The 26,867-nt window shown below is 38.3% G+C and overlaps 2 protein-coding genes across 2 annotated transcripts in view; one reads left to right on the forward strand and one right to left on the reverse strand.

Annotated features, from left to right (window-relative positions):
• Nucleotides 1–25,136, reverse strand: part of LOC135219175 (uncharacterized) — an 82,327-nt gene extending 57,191 nt beyond the window's left edge. Inside the window, exon 1 of the mRNA XM_064255711.1 lies at nt 24,344–25,136. Within this exon, the coding sequence (XP_064111781.1) occupies nt 24,344–24,461 (118 nt within the window). The 5' untranslated portion in view covers nt 24,462–25,136. The remainder of the gene's footprint in view (nt 1–24,343) is intronic.
• Nucleotides 24,768–26,867, forward strand: part of LOC135218716 (ABC transporter F family member 4-like) — a 40,387-nt gene continuing 38,287 nt past the window's right edge. The window contains exon 1 of the mRNA XM_064255165.1: nt 24,768–25,132. Within this exon, the coding sequence (XP_064111235.1) occupies nt 24,768–25,132 (365 nt within the window). The remainder of the gene's footprint in view (nt 25,133–26,867) is intronic.

Genomic DNA, 26,867 nt, shown 5'->3' on the forward strand with positions numbered 1-26,867 from the left:
TCTTTCTCAGGACTAGTCTAATTTTTCATAATTTTGTCGTTATTACTTCGAGGCCATAAGGGCTCATTATCCTATTATCTTAATTAATCATTTTACTCGTCTTTTTACCTTGTTTACTGTACAGTTGTATTCATACATCTAAGAATATGTGAAGTTCTCATAAATTTCAGTCGTACACACAGGCACAGTCAGACAGACAGAAAGATCCACAACACACACACACACACACACACACACATACACACACCGCTGGTTCGAATCCACGGGAGGACGAAATTATTATCAATTAAACAATTCCCCTTCGGTTAACATATATGAAAATATATTAATTCCGAGGTAGACCGAATTGGCTATTAAAGGACATTTATAGCTTAATGCATATATATATATATATATATATATATATATATATATATATATATATATATATATAACGTATGTATGCATAATCGGTGATAGTCTATCTATACTACAACTACACACACACACACACACACACACACATATATATATATATATATATATATATATATATATATATATATATATATATGTGTGTGTGTGTGTGTGTGTGTGTGTGTGTGTGGGTGTATACCAGTTTCAGGTTCGATCTCCGTCCCACTTGATAAATCATGCGTAGACCCACAACTTGCATTTTTATTTCTAAAGCTCCTTTTCTATAGCCAGTGTGAAATGCTGAAGAGCAAACAAGTGTAATCGGAAAAGGCTTCCCTAGGGGTCTCTCGGACTCGGGAAGGTTGGCAGCCTTGCTTTCATGGACGCCATAAGGGAAGGATGTTTGCATTGGATTCCGAGTCTCCTGGGAGTCGTGTCACGCAAGGATCGAGGACTGGATCTGTTTTTGCTCCGTTATGTTTGTCATCATTGTTATACTTTCCCCCCTTTTTTTGTCGTGTAATTTTCATTTAGAAATTACCAACACCGTCTTTTACCCGACCTTTTTAATCTTTTTTTTTTTAACCAAATTACACCGTCATTACCTATTAGGTCTTCTCTCTGCCTACATTTAGCTGACGTCATAGCTATTCATTTTCATTCGCTGAAACAAATTATCTCTATTACTAACAAGCTTATCGAGGCCCGAACAAGAACTTTGATGTTTTCTTATTGTACACTGTTCTTTTTCCGTATAGGTTTTCAGGATTTAAGTAAAAAAAATAAATCATGCAATATCAAGATTTTGTACCACAATTATTATAACTGGTAAAATTATTTCAAACGATGTTGGATATAACTGGTACTATTGCCGGGTGATATTAAACCAGAAAAATTATTTACAAAAGGAAGAATGAAAATGTTAAACATTTCTTTTTCAAATTAGCACTGATGATGGCCACTGTCTCTTAACTTGCGCATTGAAACACTGCAAGTGAAGAGTCGTGAAGGAAAAAACAAGAAATATATATATAGATTTTGTAGGATATAAATAATGGTAAGGAAGGCCAAGCGCTGGGACTTATGAAGTCATTCAGTGTTGACAGGTAAATTGAAAATGGAAAGGTTTGAAAAATGCAACAGGAGGAAAGCCTCGCAGTCGCACGACGAAATAATTGTTAGGAGGTGGATAGCAAGACAGAAGAAAGATAATATGAATGGAGCTACAGTAAAAGGAATTAAAGGGGTTGAAGCTGGGGACCGAATGGACGCTACAAAGAACCTGAAGTAGTGCCTACAGCGTACACCCTGAGGTGCACTACCACTCCCTCCGCACCCCATCCCCCCCCCCCCCCCCAAAGGGAAATGTAAATGATGACTGTAATCATTTAAGAGGAAGGATTATCAAAATACGATTACTGAAATCCCTGGATATGTTAGTCTGTATGATCGAAAATCGGATTGAAATTCGAGAAAATCTTGACACAAAACAGAGGAATGACGAATTCTACAGTATCGGACTTTCTGACAAGCACTTTTGTTAGTTTCTGAAGCACCACTGTAACCAAATGCAGCTAATATCAGACTCTAAAGGTCTGATGCAACTTTCAATTCCTAATTTTTGCTCCTTTTGGTTAGTTTTGGGGTCATCATAATGTTCTGTAAACTTATATAGGAAAAAAACTTGATTTTATAAAGAAGACGAGGTTGCTAGGTTACCACCAACGTTCAATACTCTACTGATGGCTAGGAAAAAGTGCCTAGCATTAGTCAGCTTATTCTAATACTCGATTCATCTGACGAAAATCTCATTTTATCATCCATGAAGCCTCTTCTCATTCTGGTACCTTTTGTGCGGAAGCTAAAATCCTCCAAGGGTCCTTATTGTCTCCATAAAACTGCTGGAAGTGGTGGTTTCCTTCTTCCAAACAATGGTGGTCAATAGGAATGGCATATGACGTTTAGGCCAAAGACCAAACACTGGGACCTATGAGGTCATTCAGCGATGGAAAGGGAGTTCAGAGTAAAAATGTTTGAAAGGTGTAACATGAGGAAAACTTCGTTGTTGCATTATGAAACAATTGTTAGCAGAGGGTAGTAAAGTGAGTAAGAGGAAGAAAGATAATATGAACGGAAGTACAGGAAAAGAAATGAAAGGGGATGCAGCTAGGGGACAAAAGGACGTTGCAAAGAGCCTTACGAGTTACACCCCGCTACGGGGGTGTAACTCGTTTTGTCCATCATCAACATTCTGTTGAGACGCCAGGGTGCCACAAGTAGTCTCAGATTTTTTTTTTCTTTTTTTTTTTACCTTTACAATAAAATATGGAAACATCCTCCCGGTAGTGTTTTGAATGTTGATAATCTCAAGTTTTCATAAGGCTTCAATAATATTTTAAAAGATTTGTAATGCTACTTTACAAAGACTGCAGCCATACTTCAAAGCAACGCCCCATATATCTATCGGTATATTTATTGGTTATTTCCCATTTACTTTGGTTGTCTTTTTTTATACACCACTTGGAATTATTTTCCGCGCAGTCGTGAATACTATGAAAAAAAAGCACAGTAAAGAGCAGTAAATAGCAAACAAATAGCAAAACCAAATTACATATAATGTAGAAAACAACCAAATCTTTAGTAACACTGCAGTCAAATTTAGAATGTTAAATTCCAATGATTTTCATGACAAACAATGCAATCAACGTGGGTTTGTAGTAATACAGCGTGTAACAGCGGGATAGTTTTCTCAAGGTATATGATTATAACAAACACCTGTATCAAAAGAAAAAAAACTGTCAACGTGCAATAGCCAATGGGATGGTCAACCCAAGGAGGACCTTACCTATCCCTGTCCCATCACCCACCACACACACAAATAGGGAGGAGGAGGAGGAGGAGGAGGAGGAGGAGTGTGGATTAAAATACCAAAAGCTTGATAAAAACCTACCTCTCAAAAGATTAAATGTAATTATGAGTCAGAGAATACGTAAATGGGAGAAAACTATATATAAAAAAAAGTACAAAAAGGAATAAAATAAATGAAAACCCACAAGGAAGTTGGTTTGAAACTCAGGATGCCGAATAATGAATCGTCCGACGGCGTCTGGCTTTCCTTGTGGTCACCAGTCCAAGTACTATCCAGACCTGACGTTGTTGAATTTTACTATTCGAACGAACAGTGGTATATATAGCAATCACGTTACTTCAATCAACATATAGTTTCCACACGGACGGGTGGTTTTTCGAGCTCGGCTGCCAATCCGGTGGTCCGAAGTTCGATTCCCAGCTCTGCCAAAGCGGAATCAGAGGAATTTATTTCTGGTGATAAAAATTCACTTCTCGGATCCCACAATAAATTGTAGTTCCCGTTGCTAGGTAACCAATTGGTTCCTAGCCACGTAAAAATATTTAATCCTTCGGGCCAGCCCTGGAGAGCTGTTAGTCAGCTCAGTGGTCTGGTTAAACTAAGATATACTGAACTTTTTTAACTTCAATCAGCTTCCACCCAGCCACCCTTTCTTCTTCTGACTCCTACTCCTCCTCCTATTTCTCCTCCACCTCTTCCTTCTCCTCCTCCTCCTCCTATTTCTCCTCCACCTCTTCCTATTTCCAAAAAAGCCTCATCCTCTTTCGATTTTGCCTTTCTCGGTAATTTTGGAAGTCTGTTTTTCCTTTAAGAATTCTTCGAACATCTACTTTAATTTTGATCCATATGCCCATGCCCTCGCTCTCAGATCATACGTAGTTGCATCCCGTCTCACGTCTGTTTTTGCTCAATGCCCACCGTCATCCCACCCCCACGCCCCGCCCACGCGATTTTTTTTTTTTTTTTTTTTTTTTTTTTTGCCCAATTTGGGAACTTTCTCTCTGCCGCTGCAATGTTCGTCAATTTCCCCTGAAACGCGTGTGTTCTCCGATCCAACCCCAATTCCCAGTCTCTTATTCCTGCCATTCCTAAAGTAATGTTACCCTTGGCCCCACAGGTGAAAAACCAACCAGAAGCTGATAAAAAATATATATATATTAAAAAGAGGTCTTGGCACAGCGAATTGAAATGTCAAGATTTGGTTTGGTACAGCGACATACTAAGCTTTTATTTAATAAATAAATAAATCATAATTTCAAGCTTGGGTTTAATTACCTGACATATTAAACCGAAATATAAGCTTGGGTTCAGTAAACAACTATCAAGACCGGTTTTAATTAGCAGAAGTATCAAGCTGAAGTTCTGTAAAGTGATATTTCAAGCTTGGGTTAAGTGTACCGATATATCCTGTCCGGGTTTAGTAAAACGAAATACCAAACTGAAACTGTTAGGTTTAAGTAGAGATATCAACCTAGGGTTCAGTCAACTCAAGTTAAGATTCAGTCAACCGGAACATGCTGAGGCTCAATAAACTGAAATTACAAGCCTGGGTTCAGTAAACTTGTATCTACATTTACACTTGAAGTTAATAAACCGAAATGTCGAACTTTGTTCTGCAAACAAATGCCATGACTAGGATGAACCATTGGGTTTATAAAATCAAAAGCTTTTAAGTTTGGAACATAAAAAAATAAAGTTTGCATTTTTCAAAGGGAAACAACAATAGTAGGTCAATTAAATCTAAATCATGAGCTGAGTTTTATAAACCGATTGCCAACTGTGGATTCAACGTAACCAAAATAATAAGTAAAAAGACTGGTTTCATCAAAATACAAACCATGAATTTCTTCAAGAGAAATATCAAGCATGGTTTTATTGCAACCAAACCGCCAAAATTTATGTTTTAATGCTACACAGGCCATCTCTCTCTCTCTCTCTCTCTCTCTCTCTCTCTCTCTCTCTCTCTCTCTCTCTCTTAGCATTGCCTTGGTTTTAAAAAGTCAAACTTCAAGCTTTAGTTCAATGAATTTACGCATTAGGCTGTTTTAAATACCCAACATAGAAAACCTTAGTTTATAAATAAACAAAAGCTAAATAACAAACGTGAATTCCACAAAGTTAAATGCATTTTGGTAACCTACGATATTTCAAAAATAAAAAGAAAAAAAAAGAAAAGCTCAACACTTCAATTACATACAGTAAAGTAATAAACATGAATTTATTAAATTGAAATAGCAAAACCTACTTTTCATAACTCTAATAATAATAATAATAATAATAATAATAATATGGAAAAACTATACATTACTCATAACACTTGAATAAATAAAAACTACTGAGGACAAGGGTCTGCAATTTGGTATGTTGATGACTGAGGGTGGATGATCAACATGCAAATTTGCAGCCCTCTAGCCTCAATAGTTTCTAAGATCTGAGGGCGGAGAGAAAAAATGCGGATGGACAGACAAATACCCATCCTCAATAGTATTCCTTTTACAAAAAGAAACTACAAACCTCTGGTCATGAGAAAAAGAGTATAAGGAATGATATACAATGAAGATAGAATTGCACACATCGGCAGCCAGTATATGCCAAATACAGAAGCATGATGTTCAGCATAGCCTCATTATTATGTAAGAACAACTAAATATATATATACATATATATATATATATATATATATATATATATATACATACATATATACACATATATGTATAGATTACTCTAATACAGTAGTACAATATGAAGATAGAAGGCCCATAAACACTATTTATACGTTGCAACAATGCAATTCAGGCGCTTCACTGGTAAAATATTTTACCAGTGAAAAGAGGCACAGACGAAAGCGTCTGAAATGTATTGTTGGAACGTTAAATGGCGCTTTATGGGCCTTTTATCATATATAATATATATATAATATACTATATATATATATATATATATATATGAATATATACTTGTGTGTATTTATATATATATACGTATATGTATATGGCCATACATGTATACATATATGTACGTGTGTGAGAGAGAGAGAGAGAGAGAGAGAGAGAGAGAGAGAGAGAGAGAGAGAGAGAGAGAGAGAGCGGAAGGCCAAAGAATTTTACGCTTCTCTCATTAAAAAAACCTTAACAAAAAAATTTTTTCAATTCTCAATTTTGTATAATTTATTTTGTTTCTTAATCATCTGTGACTAAAATGTTAAAATTTCCAGCTCTCTTTTTAGTTACTTTCTCGAGGAAGACATTATTTACTGGTTCATTTTTAAAGTCGTCTCCATTTGCATGGTTTCTGAAGCCGTCGCAGTCTTCAGGAGCCTTCAGTTACTCCAAGCCCTTCCGAAGGCTCCGTGTGGAATCTCCCGAAGCAAGAAAATTGGCCTCGGAGCCAAAATGAAGATCTGGGGAATTCCTGGAGCTCTAGTGGCATTTTCCAATTCGAAACATTTGATCAGGTGAAAAGAAAGGTAACCATGTTTGCCCTTGGTAAATTTAACTTTGTTGTGAAAAACCTATTGGCTCTGATCCCAACCGGATCAGTGGTACCTTTCATAAATGGAAATTGGATCCGAAACCTCGGATTATTATTAGTAAACAAGGCAGTTAGCTCTTGTTCTGGGAGCACTTTTTGGCCGAGCACATCAGTGCATTGAAGACCAGAAGGCTCTCCAGATTGGTCAAGATGCTACTGTGCAGAAAAACGACGACGACCTTTACTACGCAACGGAAATGATCTCGCTTTTGAAAGAAGATTGGAAGGATGCAACGTCGGAGAACTTTCTCCTCCTAGATGAACTCGAAGATATGAATTTCAACGAGGCTGCTCTGATGAGAACGAATCAAGATTTACTTGACGAGTTCATGGATGAAAAGCATAACGCCGAAGAGGAAAATAAACTCCTAAAGAAGAAAATAGAAGAGTTGGAAGACGCATTTTTCCAGAAGGCCAAGGATGTTGAAAATATAAACGAACAACTAGCACGGAAGGAGAAAGAATGTGAGAACCATCGAGAAAAACTGGAAGAACTCCAGAAGCAAGCTGTGGACAATGACTTCTACTGTGGGTACCTTGAAGAGAAGGTCAAGGCCCATGAGGCTGAAAGAGGCTGTTACAGCGACGGCACAACTCGAGGAGAGATTGCAAGCCTCACAGAGAGAAGTATCATCTGTTCTCGCACGAAAGGATCTAGGCGATCAGAAGAAAGTACATATCCAGGAAACCACAGTTCAGTCGCTTCCACAGGAGAATGTAAAAATTAATGAGGAATTAGAGGAACGAGAACCACCAGTTACCGTGGTATACAATTCTATGGCAAATCAAAAGAATAAGAATGATGCTCTGATTGAAGAAAACAAGGTCAAAGGAAACATGTTCTATAAGCTAGGACGAGTAGAAGAAGCAAGTGAATGTTTCCTCAGAGTCTTGGATATGGACGACGATCAAGTGGACTGCAGGCGAAGACTGGGATTATGTCTCTTGTTGCTTGGCAGACACAGCCAAGCTATGACGCAGCTTGAGAAATTAGATGATCAAGAAGATTTGGTTGCAGCCGCCAGAACCTTGCAAAGAATGCAACGTCATGGCTGCCCATACTACATCCTAGGTATTGCAGAGGATGCTAATTTGAAGGAAATAAAGTGGGCCTACAGGAAGCGGACACTCAAGTTTAACCCTGATAACTGCCAAGGGTCTAAAGACGAGCGACAACGCAGAATGGATATCATGCACAAGGTCAACTATGCTAATGATCTCCTATGTGATACTGATGAAAGAAGAAAATACAACGCAGTCAGGGAATTCATCAAGGACCTGGCAGATAGTGTGTTTGAAGATCCTCAGAAGACAATGAAAGCAAAGAAGAAGAAACCTGGAAGGACAATGAAGAGGAAGAAAACTAAAGGAAACTAGAAAGAAACAAACAGAAGAAACAGCCTGTGATTAACCAAAATTGTGAATGATTTTGTCTTGTCACCAGGTGATGCTGCTGCGTCGTGTTCTAGAGGCCCTGCGATCTTCTTGGTCCATTCGATGAGCTTGACTGCAAGATGGGTGTTCTGCTGCTCCCCCCGGCAGCAAACAACAATGGGAGGTCCCCCCACCTCCTACACACCAATCCTGCAATCAAAACCATCGATGGGCCAAGAAAATCGCAATGCCTCTGGAACACGACGCAGCATCATCAACTGATGACCAGTCAAAATTCTTCACATGGGTTGTTTCTTTGTAGCGATAAAGACAAGTCTTGTGAACAGGCTTTTCATCAGGCATCCTTGGCGATTCTCTCATCTCCCTGATGGAGGCAGGAGGCCCAACTGTCTGGATGAGAGCCAACAGTTATTCAGAGGAAGGAGGACCAGCTCTCAAGATGAGAGCTAACAGCTGTTCGGAGGCTGGAGGACAAGCTATCAGGATGAGAGCCAACAGCTATTTGGAGGCTGGAGGACAAGCTCTCAGGATGAGAGCCAACAGCTGTTCGGAGGCTGGAGGACAAGGTCTCGGGATGAGACCTAACAGCTGTTAGGAGGTTGGAAGACAAGCTATCACGATGAGAGCCAACAGCTGTTCAGAGGGTCAAAGGGCACCCCCTCCCCTGCCACATGATACCCTCTGGAATGGGTATCGATACCAAATCACCTATTGGATTATGCACTGCATGTTAAATCACATTTTTTGCATATAATGCAGTGGCAACCCGTAAGTTCAATGCCTTTTATATATGCAAAATATGGGTTATGCAATGCATAATGGGTTGAATACTTGCATATACTACTGTGGCAACGTCTGGCGCGGCGTAAAAACCCGTAAGTTCAATGCCTTTCATGTATGCAAAGTATGGCTTATGCAATGCATAATGGCTTGAATACTTGCATATACTACTGTGGCAACCTCTGGCGCGGCGTAAAAACCCGTAAGTTCAATGCCTTTCATGTATGCAAAGTATGGCTTATGCAATGCATAATGGCTTGAATACTTGCATATACTACTGTGGCAACCTCTGGCGCGGCGTAAAAACCCGTAAGTTCAATGCCTTTCATGTATGCAAAGTATGGCTTATGCAATGCATAATGGCTTGAATACTGCATATAACTACGTGGCAACCTCTGGCGCGGCGTAAAAAACCGTAAGTTCAATGCCTTTCATGTATGCAAAGTATGGGCTTATGCAATGCATAATGCTTGAATACTTGCATATATACTGTGGCAACCTCTGGCGCGGCGTAAAAACCCGTAAGTTCAATGCCTTTCATGTATTTTGCAAAGTATGGCTTATGCAATGCTAATGGCTTGAATACTTGCATATACTACTGTGGCAACTCTGGCGCGGCGTAAAAACCCAAAAAGTAAGTTCAATGCCTTTCATGTATACAAAGTATGGCTTATGCAATGCATAATGGCTGAATACTTGCATATACTACTGTGGCAACCTCTGGTGCGGGCGTCAAAAACCCGTAAGTTCAAATGCCTTTCATGTATGCAAAAGTATGGCTTATGCAATGCATAATGGCTGAATACTTGCATATACTACTGTGGCAACCTCTGGCGTGGCGTAAAAAAACCCGTAAGTTCAATGCCTATGTTATGCAAGTTATGGGCTTATGCAATGGCCATTAAGGCTTGAAATACTTGCATATACTTACTGTGGCAACCTCTGGCGTGGCGTAAAAAACCCCGTAAGTTCAATTGCCCTTTCATGGTATGCAAAGTATATGCTTATTGCAATGCATAATGGCCCTTGGAATACTTGGCAATAAAATTACTAACTGTGGCAACCTCTGGCCGCGGCCGTAAAAACCCGGTTAAGTTCAATGACCTTTCATGTATGCCAAAACAGTATGGCCTTTATGCAATGCAAATTAATGGCTTGAATACTTGCATTTATACTACTGTGCAAACCTCTTGGCGCGGCGTAAAAACCCGTAAGTTCAATGCCTTTCATGTTATGCAAACGTATGGCTTATGCAATGCATAAGGCTTGGAATACTTAGCAATATACTTACCTGTGGCAACCTCTGGCGCGCGTTAAAAAACCCGTAAAGATGTTCAATGCCTTTTCATGTATTTGCAAAAGTATGGCTTATGGCAAAGGCCATAATGGCATTGAATACTTGCATATACTACGGCGGGCAACCTCTGGCGTGGGTAAAAACCCGTAAGTTGCAATGCCTTAATTCATGTTATGCAAAGTATGCCGCTTTATGCAATGCATAAGTGTGGCTTTGAATACTATGCATATACTACGGTTGGTGGCAACCTTCTGGCGCGGCGTAAAAACCCGTAAGTTTCAATGCCTTTCAGCATTGCAAAGTATGGCTTATGCAATTGCAATTAATGGCTTAATACTTGCCATAATAGCTACTTGTGGCAACCTTCTGCGCCTGGCCGTAAAAACCCGTAAGTTCAAATGCCTTTCATGTATGCAAAGTATGGGCTTATGCAATTGCAAAAATAATGGCCCGTCTGAATACTTGCATTATACTAACTGTGGCCAACCTTTCTGGCGCGGCGTAAAAACCCGTAATTCAATGCCTTCATTAGTATCGGCAAAGTATGGCTTATTGCAATGCCATTAATGGCTTGAATACTTGCATATACTACATGTGCAACCTTCTGGCGTGGCGTAAAAAACCCGTAAGTTCAATTGCCTTTCATGTACTGCCAAGTATGGCTTATGCAATTGCCAAAATAATGCCATGAATTACTGGCATTATACTTACTGTGGCACCCCATCTGGGGCGCGGCGTAAAAACCCGTAATAAGTTCAATGGTACCTTTCATGTATGCAAAAGTTGGCTATGGCAAATTGCGATAATGGGTTGCAAATAACTATGCAATAATACTACTGGTAGGTAACCTTCTGCGCGCGGCGTAAAACCCGTTAAGTTGCAATGCCTTTCATGTATGCAAAGTATGGCTTATGCAATGCATAAGGGTTCAATACTTGCATATACGTACTTGTGGGCAACTCTGCGCGGCGTAAAAAAACCCGCTTAAGTTCAATGCCTTTCATGTATGCAAAGTTATGGCTGTATGCAATGCATAATGGCTTGAATACTTGCATATATACTGCTGGAAACCTTGGCGCGGCGTAAAAACCCGTAAGTTAATGCCTTTCATGCATGACAAAGTATGGCTTATGCAATGCACATGCTTAAATACTTGCAGGATTATACTGTGGCAAACCTCTGGCGCGGCGTAAAAACACGTAAGGTTCAATGCCTATCCATGTATGCAAAGGATGGCTTAGCAATGCATAATGGCTTGGATACTTTGCATATACTACTGTGGCAACCTCTGGCGCGGCGTAAAAAACCCGTAAGTTCAATGCCTTCATGTATGCCCAAAGTATGGCTTATGCAATGCATAATGGCTTGAATACTTGCATATACTACCCTTCTTTATGGCAACATACTGGAGAGGCGTAAAACCCCGTAAGTTCAATGCCTTTCATCTATGCAAAGTATGTATGCCAATGCATAATGGCTTGAATACTGCATATACTACGTGGCACCCTCTGCGCGCGTAAAAACCCGTAAGTCAATGCCTTTAATGTATGCAAAGTATGGCTTATGCAATGCATAAGGGTTCAATAAGTGCATAACTACTGTGTAACTTGGCCGGAGTAAAAACCCGTAAGTTTCAATGCTTTCATGTATGCAAAGTATGGCTTATGCAATGCATAATGGGTTCAATAATTGCATATGACTACTGTGGCAACCTCTGGCTCGGCGTAAAAAACCCGTAAGTTCAATGCCTTTCATGAGCAAAGTTGGCTTTGCAATGCATAATGGCTTGAATCTTGCATATACTACTGTGGAGCCCAAACCTCTGGCACGGCGTAAAAACCCGTAAGTTCAATGCCTTTCATGTATGCAAAGTATGGCTTATGCAATGCATAATGGGTTCAATACTTGCATATACTACTGTGGCAACCTCTGGCGCGGCGTAAAAACCCGTAAGTTCAATGCCTTTCATGTATGCAAAGTATGGCTTATGCAATGCATAATGGCTTGAATACTTGCATATACTACTGTGGCAACCTCTGGTGCGGCGTAAAACCCGTAAGTTCAATGCCTTTCATGTATGCAAAGTATGGCTTTATGCAATGCATAATGGCTTGAATACTTGCATATACTACGTGGCAACCTCTGGCGCGGCTAAAACCCGTAAGTTCAATGCCTTTCATGTAGCAAAGTATGGCTTATGCAATGCATAATGGCTTGAATACTTGCATATACTACTGTGGCAACCTCTGGCGCGGCGTAAAAACCCGTAAGTTCAATGCCTTTCATGTATGCAAAGTATGGCTTATGCAATGCATAATGGTTCAATACTGCATATACTACTGTGGCAACCTCTGGCGCGGCGTTAAAAACCCGTAAGTTCAATGCCTTTCATGTATGCAAAGTATGGCTTATGCAATGCATATGGGTTAAATACTTGCATATACTACTGTGGCAACCTCTGGCGCGGCGTAAAAACCCGTAAGTTCAATGCCTTTCATGTATGCAAAGTATGGCTTATGCAATGCATAATGGGTTCAATACTTGCATATACTACTGTGGCAACCTCTGGCGCGGCGTAAAAACCCGTAAGTTCAATGCCTTTCATGTATGCAAAGTATGGCTTATACAATGCATAATGGCTTGAATACTTGCATATACTACTGTGGCAACCTCTGGCGCGGCGTAAAAACCCGTAAGTTCAATGCCTTTCATGTATGCAAAGTATGGCTTATGCAATGCATAATGGCTTGAATACTTGCATATACTACTGTGGCAACCTCTGGCGCGGCGTAAAAACCCGTAAGTTCAATGCCTTCATGTATGCAAAGTATGGCTTATGCAATGCATAATGGGCTTGAATACTTGCATATACTACTGTGGCAACCTCTGGCGCGGCGTAAAAAACCGTAAGTTTCAATGCCTTTCTGTATGCAAAGTATGGCTTATGCAATGCATAATGGCTTGAATACTTGCATATACTACTGTGGCAACCTCTGGCGCGGCGTAAAAACCTGTAAGTTCAATGCCTTTCATGTATGCAATGTATGGCTTATGCAATGCATAATGGCTTGAATACTTGCATATACTACTGTGGCAACCTCTGGCGCGGCGTAAAAACCCGTAAGTTCAATGCCTTTCATGTATGCAAAGTATGGCTTATGCAATGCATAATGGCTTGAATACTTGCATATACTACTGTGGCAACCTCTGGCGCGGCGTAAAAATCCGTAAGTTCAATGCCTTTCATGTATGCAAAGTATGGCTTATGCAATGCATAATGGCTTGAATACTTGCATATACTACTGTGGCAACCTCTGGCGCGGCGTAAAAACCCGTAAGTTCAATGCCTTTCATGTATGCAAAGTATGGCTTATGCAATGCATAATGGCTTGAATACTTGCATATACTACTGTGGCAACCTCTGGCGCGGCGTAAAAACCCGTAAGTTCAATGCCTTTCATGTATGCAAAGTATGGCTTATGCAATGCATAATGGCTTGAATACTTGCATATACTACTGTGGCAACCTCTGGCGCGGCGTAAAAACCCGTAAGTTCAATGCCTTTCATGTATGCAAAGTATGGCTTATGCAATGCATAATGGCTTGAATACTTACATATATACTGTGGCAACCTCTGGCGCGGCGTAAAAAACCCGTAAGTTCAATGCCTTTCATGTATGCAAAGTATGGCTTATTGCAATGCATAATGGCTTTTGAATACTTGCATTATACTACTGTGGCAACCTCTGGCGCGGCGTAAAAAGTAAAAAAACCTTGTGTAAGTTCAATGCCTTTTCATGTATGCAAAACCAGTATGGCTTATGCAATGCATAAATGGATTGAATACTTGCATATACTATGTGGCAACCGGGCTGGCGCGGCGTAAAAATAAAAACAAGTTTAAGTTCAAATGCCTTTCTGTATGCAAAGTATGGCTATGCAATGCATAATGATGGAATACGGTTGCATATTCCTACTGTGGCAACTTTGGCGCGGCGTAAAAACCCGTAAGTTCAATGCCGTTTAATGTATGCAAATGTATGGCTGGCATTGAATACTTGCATTACTACTGGGCAAGTCTGGCGGGGCGCGCCGTAAAAAAATGCCTTTCATGGTATGCAAAGTAACTTAATGGCAATCGCATAAATGGATGGTGAATACCCTTTGCATAATACTCACTAGTTGCAACCCTGGCCGCGGATTTGTAATTCAATCCTTTTCATCGTATGCCAAAGCTATGGCTAGTGCCAATGCAATAATGAATTGTGAATACTTGCATATACTACTAGTGGCAATACCTCAACTGGCGCGGCGTAAAAACCCGTAACGTTCAATGCCTTTCATTGTAATGGCAAATAAGGTATGGCATTCGCAACTGCGAATAACTAGGTGAATACTTCATAATTAACACTGGTTGGCAACACCTCTGGCGCGGCGTATAAAACCCGTAAGTTCAAGTGCCCCTTTCATGTACAAAGTATTGGCTTATTGCAATGGCAATAATGGATTGAATACTTGCCATATACTACTGGGGCAACCTCCTGGCCGGCGGCGTAAAAACCCGTCAAGTTCAATGCGCTTCCATGTAAAATGGCCAAATTATGCCTTATGCAATGCAATAATGCGAAAATTGAACACCTAACTTGCCATTATACTACTGTGGCAAAGACCTCTTGGCGCGTCGTAAATAACACCCGAAGTTCCAAATGGCCTTTCAATGTAATCAAAGTATGGCCTTTTTTATGCAATCATAATAGGGAATACTTTGCATATACTAGACTTGGTGGCAACCCATCTGGCGGGCGTAAACACGAAAAAGTTCCAAATTGCCTTTCAATGTTATGCAAAGTATGGCCTTATTCAATGCATAATAGGTTGTGAATACTTCAAATCATACTACTTGTGGCAACCTTGGCCTTTGCGGCGTAAAAACCCGTAATTCAGTTGGCCTTTTCATGTTCAAGTACTTGGCATTAATGCAAGCATAAATGGCTTGAATAAATTGGCATATACACTGTGGCAACCTCTGGCGCGGAGTAAAAACCCGTTAAGTTTCCAATGCCTTTCAATATATGCAAAGGTATGGCTTATGCAATGCATAATGGCTTGAATCACTTGGCATATACTACTTGTGGGCAACCTCTGGTCGCGGCGTTGAAAACCCGTAAGTTCAATGCCTTTCATATATGCCGAAAGTATGGCTTATGCAATAATGCAATAATGGCTTGAATACTTTCATATACTACTGTTGGCAACCCTCTGCGCGGTAGTAAAACCCTGTAAGTTTCAATGGCCTTTTCATGTATGCAAAGTATGGACTTATGCAATGCATAATGGCTTGAATACTTGCATATACTAACGTGGCAACCCTGGCGCGAAGTAAAAACCGTAAGTTCAATGGGCCTTTCATATATGCAAAGGTATGGCTTATGCAATGCAAAATAATGGCCCTTGAATAACTTGCTTATACCTAACTGTGGAAACCTTTGGCGCCGGCGTGAAAAACCCGTAATGTTCAATGCCTTTAATATGGCAAAGTTATTGGTAGGCAATGCATAATGGCTTGAATACTTTCATATACTACTGTGGCAACCTCTGGCGCGGCGTAAAAACCTGTAAGTTCAATGCCTTTCATATATGCATAATGGGTTGAATACTTGCATATACTACTGTGGCAACCTCTGGCGCGGCGTAAAAACCCGTAAGTTCAATGTCTTTTATATATTCAAAGTATGGCTTATGCATTGCATAATGGGTTGAATACTTGCATATACTACTGTGGCAACTTCTGGCCGGCGTAAAAACCCGTAAGTTCAATGCCTTTTGTGTATGCAAAGTATGGCTTATGCAATGCATAATAGGTTGAATACTCGCATATACTACCGTGGCAACCTCTGGCACGGCGTAAAAACCCGTAAGTTCGTGGCAACCTTTGGCGTGGCGTAAAAACCCGTAAGTTCAATGCCTCATACAGTACGTGCAAAATATTTGATCCTGGTGTAGCAGGAGGGAAGATTCCATCTCTCTTCGCCAGCTTTTGGAGCTGAGAATGGGGAAGGGTCCATCCCTGGCAAAAATAAAACCCCATTCAATGACACTCCATTGGCGAGGATGCCCCAGGGATGAGATCGCTTCCGATCGCTAAAGGCCCATAATTACATATATTTATATATGTATATATATAAATGTATATAATGTATATATCATATATAATACAGACATAAATATATGTAAATGTATTTATATATATATATATATATATATATATATATATATATATATATATATGTATATATCTATATATATATATATATATATATATATATATATATATATATATATAATATATATGGCTGACTGTCTAAGTGAGTGTGTGTGTGTGTGTGAATGTTTACTAAAAATGGCTGTCCAGCTGTGTATCTACAGTATGTATATGTGTGTATATATATATATATATATATATATATATATATATATATATATATATATATACATATATATATAATGTGTGTGTGTATGTGTACATATAATATATATATAGATATATATATATACAAATACACACACACATATATCATATATATACACAAAGTATATACACACACATATTCATATTGTAGATATACAGCTAGACAGCCATTTTTAGTACACATTCACACACACATACACACTCACAGAGACAGTCAGCCATATTTCCACAACCACGCACACAAGTACACGCAATGCTTTTGACGAACATCACCGCTGCTCTCCAGCAAAACGGAACAGAAAGAATGAGGAGCAGCCTCCTCTAGTAGTGGAGGTGAAAGTGGCAGCTTTAATCAAACACTGTGTATAACAACAAGCGGTTGAATGTTAAATAAGGAGTTGGGAATAGGGAGTTGGGATAATGGGCTACAAATAAGCCTAGGATATTCAGTGGGAAATAATAATAATAATAATAATAATAATAATAATAATAATAATAATAATAATAATAATAATAATAATAATAATACGCTGGAAACAGACCTTCTTTCAAACATGTTTTATTAAAAGTAATGGCAGAGTTCACAGAATTGATTCTATATAAAATTCTTTCAATTCTCCTTATGATTTGTCTTTCTGCCAAGCTGGTATTATAAAGCAGCTGTGCAATATTCATTGTGCTGTAGGTCGTCAACGGAATTTTGGGCTGTTATTATCAAATGCAACAGGTTATCAGGGACAGGCTGGGGTCGTCAACAGGTATACTCTCGTAGGTCGGGAACAGGCCGTAGTCGTCAGGGGTCTATCCAGTATTCACTGGATAGACCCCTGATGACCCCAGCCTGTCCCTGATAACCAGTGGCCTTCGATAACACCAGCCCGAAATTCCGTTGAAGACCCACAGCACAATGAATATTGGCCAGCTGCTTTATAATACCAGCGTGCCAGAAAGACAAATCACAAGGAGAATTGAAAGAATTTTATATAGAATCAATTCTGTGAACTCTGCCATTACTTTTAATAAAACATGTTTGAAAGAAGGTCTGTTTCCAGCATATTATTATTATTATTATTATTATTATTATTATTATTATTATTATTATTATTATTATTATTATTATATTTCCTTGATTCTTGAAATAGGCGTAACCATATAACCAACGCTAAACGCGCACATAACTTGGATTTCGTTTTTTTTTTTTTTTTTTGTTTTACACCAACTTGTCTTATTTATATTTCATTTAATCAGATGCTAAACTTTATCAAAAGTGTTCATAATAACTTTCGATATAACGCTATAAAAGTAGAAAGTTAATTTACAAATATTAGGCCAATGCTTATGCACATGGTTCCTGCTGCCACTCTATGGTGAACACTTCATATCACACTTTGGAAGCCGCAGATGTTTCTTTGGGGAAATTCTTTTTTTTTCTCTTAATAAACAATTACTGAACTAACATTGATCATTCACTGGGGAAATACTTTGTGCGCTTATACAGTTAATCACTGATACGTTTTATCAGATAAATAGAATGACAATAATTGGAATAAAATATACTAACTGGAAACCCCATAAGTTTCTATAGAAGTACGATCAATTCTGAGATTTGTCGCTTCACTTCTGGAACTTACTGTACCTTATTTCGAAATATATTGGATATAACTAGTGAACGTATTTCAAACTATACAGAATATAGCTGGCAAATTTGCTTTAAATTACCCTGTCTATAGCTAGTCCATTATTTTAACCTATACTGAATATAACTGGTAAAATTACTTTAAATTATACTGTACATATCTAGTAATTTAATTCAAACTAAACTGGATATAACTAGCAATTATTTTAAATTATACTGTATATAGCTAGCAATCTTTCTTATAAAACTATGCCGGATATAACTAGTAAAATTGCTTTAAATTACACTGCATATAACTAGCAAATTACTCTAAACTATACTGGATTTAACTGGTAAAATCACTTTAAATTATACTGTATGTAACTAGCAAAATCATTTTGAACTATATTGAATATAACTGAGCAAATCACTTTAAATTACACTGTATATAACTAGTAAATTATTTTAAACTAAACTGGATATAACTAGTAAATTATTTTAAACCAAACTGGATATGACTAGTAAATTAATTTTAAACAACATAACTGGTAGAATCATTTTAAAAACAAAGACATCAAACAGACATAACAACCATCTCCTGAAATCCCTATAAACAAATAAAAAGTAAAGCCTTTTGGGACTCCCATGAGAGCAGTTCGCTCCGCTTACCATTTCATCTTCACCTGTATACACACAGCTTTATTCAATTCTTATTTTTTTCTGTTTCACATCCACACATGAATCCCCACTCACACAACCGGGTAGCTGGCTCTAGTCTGTCCCATCCCCGAAAAGTAATAAAATTAATAACGCAAAATAATCTAATTTCATTCCCCTGGGACTCGTAGACTCGCCGGAGGACCATCTATATTAAGTATATCTTAGTTGAACCAGACCACTGAGCTGATTAACAGCTCTCCTAGGGCTGGCCCGAAGGATTAGATATTTTTACGTGGCTAGGAACCAATTGGTTACCCAGCAACGGGACATACAGTTTATTGTGGGATCCGAACCACATTATATCGAGAAATGAATTTCTAATCACCAGAAATAAATTCCTCTGGTTCCGTATTGTGTTACAGCTCACAACATTTGCTGTTCGACAGCCTACTCCATCCTACAGGACCTGGCTTCATCCCTTCCCTATACTACCTCCTGCTGACGTATTAAATGGTACAGAGTTGATTTATCGGATGATTCAACATTCTCAGCTCTCAGCATCAACCTAAGGCTTTCGGATTTTTTTCTCCGCTGCCAATAGCAAACAATCATAAATATTCTTTTCCACATTGTTATAAGTTTTATGACAGATAAATGTAAATTAGTTAATATTCACCCTGAAATTAAAAATGTGAAGAACAACCACGAATGAAAACTGGGAGAAGAAAGAATAAATAATGAAATAAAGTATTTCAAACAAAATAAACCTCGCATAAAAAATATAGCAGGTTCCCAATAGAGTTTTCTGTACAGCGTATAATTAAGGCCACCGAAAACAGATGTATTTTTCGGTAGTCTCGGTAAAATGCTGTATGAGCCGTGGCACATTGAAGCTCTCAGCCACACCCCAGTAGTGGTTTCTCTTATAGCGTTGCCAGACGCATGATTATGGCTTAATTTAACATTAAATCAAATAAAAATTACTGAGGATAGAGGGCTGCAATTTGGTATGATTGATGATTGGAGGGTGGATGATCAACAAACCAATTTGCAGCCATCTAGCCTCAGTAGTTTTTAAGATCTGAGGGCGGAAAGGAAAAATGCTGACGGATTGACAATGTCATCTTTTACAGAAAACTAAAAATGTGAGAGAAATATTCTATCAAAACATGCCCGAACGAGACTATAGTCAAGTTAATGTACTGAAAAAAGTTAAACTCTTCATTAATCAAATATAAAAGAGGACAACCCTGTTAATATAAAAGACAAAGGTAAAGTCATAACAATTACACAGAGAGAGAGAGAGAGAGAGAGAGAGAGAGAGAGAGAGAGAGAGAGAGAGAACTTTCCTTACTATCCTCGAACGCCTAAATCCATGACCCAGACCTGTGTGAATATATCACAATAAAGCCGACATTACACTGTTACAGCCTTGTTACAGCGTGGTAATGGGTGTAACATGTGGGCTGCGCCAAGGATCGCGTAGTCAGGACAATAAACCACAAAAGGTCGTGATGTTCCCTTTTTTAAATTTGATATGATCGTAAGCTTTATACGTAAACGAAGTGAATTGCAATAGTTCCGGCTGGTAATTGGAAAGTTAACGCCTTCTAAGCCGGCCACTAAAGGGAGAAAAGGCGTGAAAAAGAAAGAAAGAAAAAATATATATATTTAATCTCACCCACTTTCAAATCTACACACAGATGCCTGAATGCATACGAGCAAGAGTGCGCGCATTCCAGCGGCCATACTTAACATACCCACATACACAACATTATGCTCTCAAAAACACCTACATACAAACACTTGTATATATTATATACATTTATATATATACTTATATGACCTCGTTAGTTATTGTACAATAAAACGAGAGAGAGAAGAGAGAGAGAGAGAGAGAGAGAGAGAGAGAGAGATGCCATGCCGTACGTGTGCAAGAGCCTTACTACTGAACAGAAAACCCGCTGTAGGCGATAGGGGAAATGTTTATTGTTAGACGGACATTATCCTGATGAAAAATTCATTCCCCGTTTATTTTCGGAATATAAAAAAAGTGAAACATTTTCTTTCATGTTAATTGTTTGGTGCACAAGGTACATAAAAGTATATTTTTCCACCACCTCTTGCTAATGAATCCAGTTCGTGATCACTTTGCCTTCGGTAATTCATAGCCTCATCATTTCCAGTATTATTACGTCGTATTTCTTATTCATGTATATGGTCTTATCTTGTTATTTATACTTTTATTCTGTTTACTATGAGTTTCTCTTATTTCACAAACAGACACGACGTTGCTTTGATAATTTCCAAAGATTATACCAATATTTTTAATTATAAGAATTATCATAATAAAAGCTTAATATTCATGAAAGAAGCTGCTCATTGAAGTTTAATACTGCTTTTCCTTACGGTTCACATTTACTATTGCGTTAACAAAAGTATTCAAATATATGTTAACAGCCCAGGAGACGTAATAGGAATAATAGGAATACAATTTAGGAATAAAAGCCCAATAGTGGGGAAAAAAAAAGTTAAAGGAAAACAAAAAGATATAAAAAACTACGGAGATGCTAAACCTGCTGAGAGGCTGCCCACATCCTGGCAACATGCAAATTAGGGCGGCGTTGGTCATCTGACGCTGAGAGAGAGCATTTGGCGAAAGGAGGGAGAAGAAGCAGGAATGTGAAGTGAAGCATGAAGAAGAAGAATAAGAAGAAGAAGAAGAAAAAGAAGAAGAAGAATGTGGAGGGCATGGAGTCTTCAAGAGGATTTCGCACCGCCGCCTTGCTTTTGTTATCGTAATTGTCTTTCATCGGGTTTCCCTGAGAGGCTGAGTTCTTATACCTACAGAGTTTGAGAGCTATTTTACCTTACAAGTTACTGAAAGACTATTCTACCAAAATATATATATATATATATATATATATATAATATATATATATATATATATATATATATATACACCCATTACATTCTTTTTAAAAACTTAAGACACCCTTTTCGCTTCAGGGGCTTCTAAGTACTATTCTGCTTTCTAGACGGGTTCAGGACATTTTTACCTTTAGTTTTTGGACATTAAGAACAGTTCTACTCTCTAGAGAAGTTAAAAGTTATTTTGCATTCTAGAGGATTTTACTGGTCTACAAGTTCCACGCTGGACGAGTGGTTTTCGCGCTCGGCTGCCAATCCGGTGGTCCGAGGTTCGATTCCCGGCTCGGCCAACGCGGAATCAGAGGAATTTATTTCTGTTGATAAAAATTCATTTCTCGATATAGTGTGGTTCGAATCCCACAATAAGCTGTAGGTCCCGTTGCTAGGTGACCAATTGGTTCCTAGCCACGTAAAAATATCTAATCCTTCGAGCCAGCCCTAGAAGAGCTGTTAATCAGCTCAGTGGTCTGGTAAAACTAAGATATACTTTACTGGTCTACAGTCTAAGAGAGTTTGGAAGGAGGAAATGCCATTCTTCATTTCACAGACGCTACTCTACGATATTCTGGAAGCAATACGTTCTGAACAAGCCGAAAGCTATTCTACATTCTATAGATTAAGAATCATTTTACTAGTCAGAGAGATCGGACACTATTTTACTTGTGCTTTTCTGTCTCTGTCCCTCTCACTTTCTTTCCCCCACAGAAACGTTTTTTGTCGGCCTGTCAGTATGTCTGCGTGTCAATCTGTGGGCCCGTCTGCCTCACACTCGCAACCACATTTGTGCTTGATGAATCAAAACAAACGCAAGTTATTACAAGGGCTAGTATTTGTTTGCTCAACTTTTCTTTCTCAAAGGAACGCGAGTGATTTTTTTACCTTTATGTGCTCTTCTATCAATTCTTAAGACCAAAATGAAAACAATAAATACTGAAAATTATGTTTTGCTTTGGCGGGTTTCCCTGCTATTTCACTCTTACGTATTTTCATTATTGAAAGTTTTGCTTCCCTAGTACCGCACAGGAAAAGAAGAAGGGTCGCCAAACGCATACATACATACATGCATACGTACAACATATATATGTCTGTAATTTTATTTTCGCCTGTATTAATTTTCCCTTACAAGAAATGACCCAAGTAATATTAAACTTCATGTAATCTAACCATGCTCCAGTTCACTACAGCCGACCAACTACCAGTATATATTAACCTAAACAATGAATCAGGCACCTGTTAGTTAATTAATTGCAGTAGATATATATATATATATATATATATATATATATATATATATATATATATATATATATATATATTATCATCTAATGCAAACAGTACTTGGTAACGAGAACAATGAAAAGTGAAAGAACAGTGCAAGATATTTTATTGTATAATATCCTATAACTATATATGTATATATACATATATATAGTATACTATATATATATATATATATATATATATATATATATAACGGTACTATGTGTAATATATATTATATACTATATTTAAATAAATATATATATATATATATATATATGTGTGTGTGTGTGTGTGTGTGTGTGTGTGTGTGTGTAAACAAACGGAATGTTGTACCAATTCCCTTCGCCAGCAATCATTTCTCACCCTCAAATCACATGTTTTAAAAACGGTGTTCCTTGCGCGTCAGGCTCGGTTTATATTTCGATATAAATATTTGGGTTGAAGACAGAATCCAGTCTCGCAAGCTTTCGAACGTTTTAAGCAAATAGGTAGCACAAGTTAATTTAAGTTTAACATTTCTGTCTCCCAGTTCTTTATTTTAAGGAATTAATCTACACTTTACCGGGAAATGCATGCCTGAAAATTATTGTCTGGTGGATACACAATGAAATAAAGCCATGGTGAAGTAGTACACGGGTAGAGAGAGAAACTAATAATTGCAATGTTATTGTTATACTATTTTATTACAATATATATAATTTAATGGACGTTTATCTGAATCATAGATTTTAAAACTGTATACAAAAAAGTATGTATATAGATATATAATATATATATATATATATATTATAGATATATATATATATATATAGTATATTGTATGTATGTATGTATATATGTATGTATGTACGTATTGTATGTAAAACTTTGTGCTCTGGTATGTATTAAACAATAATCCTTTAAAATGTTAGAAAAACTAAATAATGGCATGATGTCATCTAGAATACATATTTTAACTTTACGCATAATTTTACATAAATATGGTTATAGCTTTTACAAATGAGCATTCATTGAGATTTAACCCTAAACAATAAAAATTACACCTTAAGCATTAAGAAACGAATGAGAAAAAAGAAAGAAAATTGATGTCAGGAGTTCTGTTATTCGAATACAAGTGTAATGACTCTATCTTACCTGCGTTGCAAACGCTGAGTAAGAAGATGATGACAAATGCAAGTCCTCGCATCTTGGAAGAGTTCAATGCTCTTGTTATTACAGATGGGGCAAGCAGATGGCTTGGTCTTAGCAGCATCTCCTTCGGATAAATGCTCAACGTGTCCTTGCACTTACAACTCACCAGTGAATTATGAACCACTGGGAATTATTTAAGTCTTCCACTCACTAAGTCTACACGTGCTCATTTGGAATGTAAATAGTTATATCGGCTTAGAAAATAGCGTCAACGTCTGGTGGAAATACGAAATTGTTTCCGATTGTTTTGCTTTTCAAGATCTGTTGAGGACGACACGCGTGCGTTGATCACAAAATCACAAGTACGTAACTCGAGTCTCTCGTCCGAGTTCACATAAGACATTATCACTCTCATTAAACAAGGTCCATGAAAAGTGACAATTTCTCCACTTTCCAAGTCGAGTCTTCAGTCTTCAACGCGAGGCACCACTGGAAAAAGGCCGTTGTTTACATTCCAGCTCCTCTAAGGAACAACACAAAACGAGAGGACCAACCAGCGCGTGTCTTCGAAGATGGCAAGGCTTCTGTTGACGGGGATGATGAGGGAAATGAAAGCGTAGGCGGGAGGCCCTCATCATCCATCCACTGCGCGATGTCCACCAAGGCGAGCAACTGCCAGTCAGACCAGAGTGCCATGCGGCTCTGCGGGTCGGCACTTGGCACCCCGAGGAGAAGCTCGGTGGAGGAGGAGGAGGAGGAGGATGAGGAGGAGAAACCCCCTTGGACGCAGAGGTGGTGGTGGCACTGTCTCGAGTCTGTGGTGTCCTGCTCGACCCCACTACCACAACATTCTCTCTCTCTCTCTCTCTCTCTCTCTCTCTCTCTCTCTCTCTCTCTCTCTCTCCCAGTTAGAGCCTGGTCTTACTTCTTCATAGCTACTAATATCCCCCCTCTTGTCTCGGCCGTATATTTTCTCCCTTCGTCCTGTTGCTTTTCGCTAGTCAGCCTCCATCCCATTGCTTCCTCGACTCAAGAAGGTTGATGCAAGTTGCCGAATTATTATCAGTTTATTCCATTACTTGTTTCTGGTTTGTCTTGATTTTAACTTTCGTTGTGGGTTCAGTGGACCTGTTTTTATATTTTCAATTTTTCATTTCGTCAACTTTCGTACGAGACCAAGCTATCCCCAGGTCACTCTAGATATCTTTATACAGAACATGATGTATTTCAACATCTTCAACATCCTGATATCTTCTACACTTCAACCTTTCCTTTTCTTTTTTATCCTTCCCAATCTTCCTTTATCATTCTTTTCTTCCCTCTTTATCCTTCGCCACTCCATGCTCCTCTATCTCCACCCTCGCCCGCCCCACCCCCCATCATCCCATTATCTCCTCCTGGGCCCTCATGTCCCTCCTGAGGAGTTTCAACTTACTCCCGCATGGTGTCCCTCCCTTTCAATTGAGTTGCACACTTGCGTCTCTTAGCCTCTCGTATCCTTACCGTCGACTTTCTCTATCCCTTTTCCACTTGCTACACGAAAGAAAGCGTTCGCCTTTCTTGAAAAACAAAAAACAAAAATATAAGAAAATTTAATTTTTTGGTAACAAGAAAAAAATATTTCTTCAAACTCCTTGTTAAATATTTAGTTACCTAAAATTCACTTCGCCCTTCATCACCTACAGCAATAGCTATTCTTCGTTATCCTTTCTTGAAAGAAAAATAAATTCATGTTTCTTAATTAAGGACATTTCTGTCCCATCGAGAATTTTACGAGCTAGGTCTGGGTAGTGGTCAAACAGCGGGAGGTCGTCTGCCCTTGGGTAGAGGGGGCAGATGAACCTCTCTTTAATTAGTAACTCTTTGTGTTGCCTTTGCATGACGGGTTCTGGATTCATTCATACTTTCTTCGTATATCAACTGAATAAAAACCTAATGAAATGACCTTACATAAAATTAGCATTGGTAAGTTGCTGCTATATCATTGAACTAACATTCTTAATTCCATATGTGAAGAACTAAATCTTTTCTCTTAATATCATAAACAAGGAAAGGCCAGAGAAAATACTGTGTTCACACGTTATATGACTGCGTATGTGGCATCTTTAAAGACACATTTCTCAGTTTTATGCCTTTCATATTTACTAATTCCATTCTGAATATTGTATTGACATGAAAATGATAGACGAGTCGCATTTAACATATCATTGTTGTTCTACCATACTATTTGAATGATCGGTTAATAACAGAGTCGAAAAAGTATTAACGAGATTACGTATTCAATCAAATAGCAGGCATAGCAGTATGGCAGTAGTAATAGCAACATTAATAACAACTGAAGAGAGGTGGAAATGATAGTCAAAATTACAAAGGTAATAACAAATACGAAGGATAAAGATAAAAGGTTTCAAAAATGCCTCTCTCTCTCTCTCTCTCTCTCTCTCTCTCTCTCTCTCTATATATATATAGTATATATATATATATATATATATATATATATATACACAAGGCGTGTCTTTTTTCGAAA

The sequence above is a fragment of the Macrobrachium nipponense genome, chromosome 1, assembly GCF_015104395.2.
Source record: "Macrobrachium nipponense isolate FS-2020 chromosome 1, ASM1510439v2, whole genome shotgun sequence".
Lineage (NCBI taxonomy): Eukaryota > Metazoa > Arthropoda > Malacostraca > Decapoda > Palaemonidae > Macrobrachium > Macrobrachium nipponense.